Source organism: Barbus barbus (genome assembly GCF_936440315.1).
Source record: "Barbus barbus genome assembly, chromosome: 14".
In the NCBI taxonomy this organism is placed as follows: domain Eukaryota; kingdom Metazoa; phylum Chordata; class Actinopteri; order Cypriniformes; family Cyprinidae; genus Barbus; species Barbus barbus.
The window spans coordinates 7,242,311-7,248,310 of record NC_136742.1 but is presented as its reverse complement, the minus strand read 5'-3'; the positions used below and the strand labels follow the sequence as shown (position 1 = coordinate 7,248,310).

Below are 6,000 nucleotides of genomic sequence, written 5' to 3'. Positions count from 1 at the left end.
ACTGACTGCAATGAATTTTATAATCATTTTCTTTAAATTTATTTTAAATCAATTTCTATATCATTTTAAAATTCCTTGTTTTTATTATTTTTATTTCCATGTTTTTATAGATTTTTAATGTCTATTTCACTTTATTTTATGTAAAGCACTTTGAATTACCAATGTGTATGAAATGTGCTATATAAATAAACTTGCCTTGCCTATTATCACAAAAATAAAAGACTTTTATTCTGTTTTACGCACGCACGTGAATAAGTGCGTCTCAAAGCAATGGCGACCTCTAACGGTACAACAGATGAAAACCATCCAGAAGAAAGAGACGAGCGGAAAAAGGGATGGTTATTTAAGACAGTGTTTTTACGCTAAATAATTAATAATTAACTTAGTTGCCAAGGGATTGAGTTGCTAATCGCCATGTTGTTTTTGTTGTGTTACCATGGCAACGCCTGCTTAGGAAGATGCTCACTGACTCTCATATAAAACTAGCTTTAGGTGATCTTTTCCTAGTCAGCAGAAAAGGCCATTAATCTGGTTGGAGCAAAGGTGGAGCTGCTGGAGGGTGATGATGGGACATTTGGCTGGACTGTCACACCAAAGCACCTTCATCCTGAGGACCAGCACTGCAGAAGAGCAGCAGGTGCGAGGCACAGCTCCAATGCATGTGTTGTGCAATAACAAGAGTTATTGTATAGTTGTCTACACTGTATTGTTTTACTTCCTTCTTGAAATGACCAAGGAAAATGCTCTACTGATGTATATATTCCACCCCTCGTGAAGGACACACACTCCTATACAATCCTTTTATTAAGTTATTTTAAAACATGTTTAATATTTAGACATTGAGAGAACATTGCTTTCCTATATAGTTATACCTAAAATATGTTTTGAAAATCAAAGCCAAATTTATGTTTTAATAAAACACATGGCTAGATTTCACGGTTCAGTGAGTGATTGCCGTACAGTGAACATATCATTAACTGAAATAAAAACAACATAAACTGAAATAAAATATATGTAAAAACATATTTTATTTACGCTACCCTGATAGCACACATGCATCTTGCATCTCGTATTTTTTAAGGTGTTTGCTCATCTGCAATACGTCTATAGGATGTTTCCTTTTAGATGTCAAATAGACGTCTATTAAATGCCTTTAAGATGTTTATGATTTAAAACGGACATCTGAAAGACGTCTGCCAGACGTTTGTAGACAGCAGATGCTTTCCAGATCAAGAGATCTTTCTAAGACTATCTGGGTAGTTACCAAGGCAACATTTAAAATTAATAAAAAGGAAAGAAAGTTCATCTGTTGGTTTGAGATGTGTGTCCGAGGCAGGTTTGAATATTGGCTTGTAGAGGGCAGTGCTACAAATCCAAAGAGAAATTCCAGATGCTGTGATAAACAAGAACAAAACATAATGTAGACATCAACAAAATATGCGTGTATTTGTGGCTGTGGCTCATTTATATTTTACGTTTTTTACATCGTATTATTGTATTGTTTTATAATTAATAATTATATTTACTGTATAGTAGCCTAATATAAGTAATGCATTTCTTAATGTGCCGTTATATATTTTCCCTCTTTTTATTAATGTTATACTAGTTTTGTGACAGTAAGATTAATATATATTTTTTTATATATAGAAATTAATATTTATTCAGCAAGGAAGAATTAAAATTGCACTAAGTAACAGTAAAGACTTTTACATAGAGAGAGTAATGCATGTTTGATAGCACAGGAATGTAGTATATTTTTAAAGATATTAAAATATTACTATTTCACTTTATTTTTTACTTACAGTAAACTCTAAAAGTAGCCAATATAAAGCTAAAAATAGCGTGTTTTGAGAAATCGCAGACTTCTAATTTGACCTCTTATAGTGTGTTTAACCTTCACTGATCCATACAGACGATTTAGCAGCGATATAAATTTGACCTGTGAGTGTAACATGATCCCCCCCCCTCTCTCTCTCTCTCCCTCCCTCTCTCTCTCTCTCTCTCTCCCCCCCTCTCTCTCTCTCTCTCTCTCCCTCTCTCTCGCTCTCCCTCTCTCTCCCTCCCTCTCTCTCTCTCTCTCTCTCTCTCTCTCTCTCTCTCTCTCTCCCCCCCTCTCTCTCTCTCTCTCTCTCCCTCTCTCTCGCTCTCCCTCTCTCTCCCTCCCTCTCTCTCTCTCTCTCTCTCTCTCTCTCTCTCTCCCCCCCCTCTCCCTCTCCCTCCCTCTCTCTCTCTCTCTCTCTCTCTCTCTCTCTCTCTCTCTCTCCCCCCCTCTCCCTCTCTCTCCCTCCCTCTCTCTCTCTCTCTCTCTCTCTCTCTCTCTCTCTCTCTCTCTCTCTCCCTCTGTTTAGTTTCGGTCTGTGTTAGAGCTTCAGCTGAGTTCCTGTGATCTGATCATTAGTTTAGTGGTTAGACATGAGAAAGGACGCTCGAGTGTAGCGAAGGAAACTTTAGTGAGTTTTACAACTTTCTGAATATCAATGGAGCCGATCACAAAGTGGACACCGACTCAGGTTGTGGACTGGATCAGAGGTAGGAACTCAATTGACTTGTTGCTCCTTTAACATAATACAATTAATTACAAAAATGAACCACGATAACCATAGCTCACATAGTTTGGGTTTTACTGTTTTAAAAACAAAACAAAACACAATAATAAACTCAGTTATTTTGTTTTATAGGTTAAATTGTTCTTAAAATAAATAATTATTTATTATATTATATTATATATTACTATTATTATATTAATAAGTTATATTTATATAAATTATAATTGATGACCACAATTCTATTGTAAAAATTGTAACACTTTAGTTTAGGGACCAATTTTCACTATTAACTCGTTATGCCTGTTATTAACATATCGGCTGTTTATTATTAGTACTTATAAAGCCATGACCATATTCTACACCCATAATCCTACCCAACACCTAAACTTAACAACTACCTAACTATTAATAAGCAGCAAATTAGGAGTTTATTGAGGCAAAAGTCATAGTTTATGGTTTGTTAATAGTGAGAATTGGACTTTAAAATAAAGTGTGACCGTAAAAATAGTAGTAACTCTTGTCAGAAACGATGGTTACTCTGGTAAATGTTTGTAAAGGCAACATCTACGTCCCTAACCAAATACAGAAACTCAGTGTTATATATTCCTCCCTAAGCATGATCGAAACTGGGAAAGCTTTTGAAACTCAAACAGCGTGAAAAATCTACTTCAGCCAAACTGTTCATATCGGGAAACAAATAGATGACAGATATATTTAATATCGGTTATTATTATTATTGATTGTAAACCAGCTGTTGTACGTTTTGATGATTAAACGTACCAGTAGGACTAAATTTCTAATAGCTATAGTAATAGGCCAGTTCTTAAATTTGACAAAGTAATATTGCAGTAATGGAAATTTGTACTCCTAGTTTATTGTTTTACTGAAGAGTCACAAGTTTATTTGAATAAGCAAATTACTTTGTGTAGGTTGGACAACTTGTGGTTGGTCATTTAAATTTGAAAGTTGTTTTCGTGCTTAGCACTTAAAGTCTTTCTGTGTGTAATTTTATTTATTCTGTGATCTAATTCTAGCTACTGCATCATTTCAATAGTAAAAAAAACGTTATACATCATTATGGGTATTGTTTTCCCATTCAGACTGCTTTGCATTCCCGTCGTAAAGTTTTGTTAGTTATAGCAGATATAAAGTTTATAATTAGAAAAAGTGATGGAAAGGCTGATGAGGTCAGTGCATCAGATCTGTATTAGACAAACGACTTCCATTTCTGGATAGTTACCACATTTTTGTTTAATTCTGGAAGTCTTTGCAATTATTTGTGGCTTGTTTTTGTTGCCTCAGTTGTAAGCTTCCATACTAGCTCTCCATCGTGCTCCAATTGCCTGAAACAACACCATAAAAAACTTTCACTTAGCAGAGACCTTGGGTAAATCGTCAAGGTCCACCACAATATGAAATACCTATAATTCTCTGCTAACCAGAAATGACTGGCCATGCAATGTGAAAGACTTCTAAGATGGTTTGGGTCCAAGCCATTCACACACTCCTAAACAGAGACATTTCAGCAGATGCATCTAATTATAAACTGAGCCATCTTGAAAGTTTCAAACCTGCTGTTCAGACTCTGGAAAAAAGTTAGCCTTTGGTGCTAATGAAGAACTAGCGAATCTCTTCTGACGCCAGTTTGAGTCAATAAAAACTGTGTCAGACAATGCAAAAGTGAACAGATGTGGTAAACTCTGGTCTCTAAGTATGTGTACTGATGTAGGAACAGCTCCCATGTTAAACTGACTTGATTAAGACAAAAAGTATAGACTTTAGGTGCGTCCCAAATTGCGTACTTATGCACTATTCTATGACGTTTTGTAGTATAAACGGTGCGAGTAGTGTGTTCACACTGACAATTCCAAATATATATATTTACTAGGACTAGATGTTAGAATCCCTTGACATTCAGCAAGCATAATTGTTGGAGATGTCCTCTTGGATGGAGTTAAATTGGGGGATGACCGCCTGGTGCCTCCAACACGACACATCATCAGTTGTGCACCCCGGCCTCATTGGGTGTTTTGGCCTTTTATCACAATACACCCTCACCCGAGGCTGGCCCACCACAGGCTGATCAGACCTGGGTGTGTGTTGCACCGGAGGCTCCATGAGGTCACTTGGGAGTCCATACAGTCTCCTTCCGCTTCAGCCACAGCCAGTGACTGCTTCTTTCGGTAGCAGTTGCAAGGTCTTTGACGGTCTTCCACTGAGCCTGTCCTCTGAGTCCAACCTCCTTTAACAGCTTTATGGTGGAACTAGCTACAAAACCCATGCAGCCCACTTCCACTGGACGCATATTTACCTTCCATCCCCGGTCCTCTGCTTCGGCAGCCAAATCTGCATATCAAATGCCTCATTGATAGCTTCCCACTGTCAATTCCACTATGAAGACATGTCGACAGGATTTGGACCACAGGACCAGGTCTGGGCGCAGGTTGGTCGCTGCAATTTCGGGTGGGAAGGTAAGCCTCTGGCTTAAGTCTACTCGCATTTCCCAGTCCCGGGCTGCATTCAGTGGGCATGAGTCTGGAGGCGATCGATTGGTTGAACATTTCACCCCTTCCCGGACGAAGAATGTTGGTTGGCGGAAAGTAGTCTGGGCTTCCAGGGGCATGGCGTTAACAGTTACCCTCTTACTCTGCAGTGTACCAGCCAGGCACTTCAGCACTTGGTTGTGGCGCCAAGTGTATCTGCCTTGCATAAGGCTGGTCTTACATCCCACCAGGATGTGTTTCAGGGTTGCTGGGGCAGAACACTGGAGACAGGCTGGATCCTCTCCAAACCACAGATGTAGGTTGGTTGGAGAGGGCAGGACATCATATATGGCTCTGATGGTAAAGCTCAACATATTGGACTCTGTGTTCCACAGTTCACTCCAAGTTATCTTCCTCCTCTCCACACCTTCCCACCTCACCCAGCGGCCTTGCTTGGCTTGGGACACTGCTCTGGCACACCTGTCCGCTTCTTCCTGGTGTCGCACGTCCTCAACCACCAGGCACCGGCGTTCAGCTGGAATAGCCTTCTGCCATGTGGGTTTTGTCCCCCCCAGTCCTAGGCCCCCTCTGCCTTGTTGGACTTGGCCCACTATGTCCCTATGTCTCAGAGCGGACTTTGCCTGTGCCACTGCTACACCTGGCCTCCACTTCCTCCCTGTGGCTAAGGCGGGAGCAGCCCCTCTGACGAAGGGATCCTGGGACTCTGTGAGGGTCATTTCAAGCCTTGCTTTAGAGCATTTGTACTCCTCCACCAGGCTTGAGATTGGTAAAGAGAGGGCTCCATTGCCATAAAGTCCTATGCTGCTGAGGCATCTGGGTAGTCCAAGCCACTTTCTCACCTGCACATTCACCAATCGCTCCAGTCGGTTGGCGTGGGATAGGGTGACCTCATAGATGGAAATTGGTCACATGAGGCGGGGCAGCAGTCCGAACTGAAGGCACCAGAGCGT

The 6,000-nt window shown here is 40.3% G+C and overlaps 1 protein-coding gene across 2 annotated transcripts in view; it reads left to right on the top strand.

Moving 5' to 3' along the window:
* Nucleotides 1-257: 257 nt before the first annotated feature.
* Nucleotides 258-6,000, top strand: part of LOC306880216 (connector enhancer of kinase suppressor of ras 3-like) — a 51,574-nt gene continuing 45,831 nt past the window's right edge. The window contains exons 1-2 of one of the 2 annotated variants that reach the window (XM_079433588.1): nt 294-637; nt 2,349-2,529. In XM_079433588.1, coding sequence (XP_079289714.1) covers nt 2,478-2,529 — 52 coding nt within the window. In that variant the 5' untranslated portion in view covers nt 294-637; nt 2,349-2,477. Of the gene's footprint in view, nt 638-2,348; nt 2,530-6,000 lie in introns of both variants that reach the window. The other variant, XM_079433589.1, reaches the window with a different exon arrangement.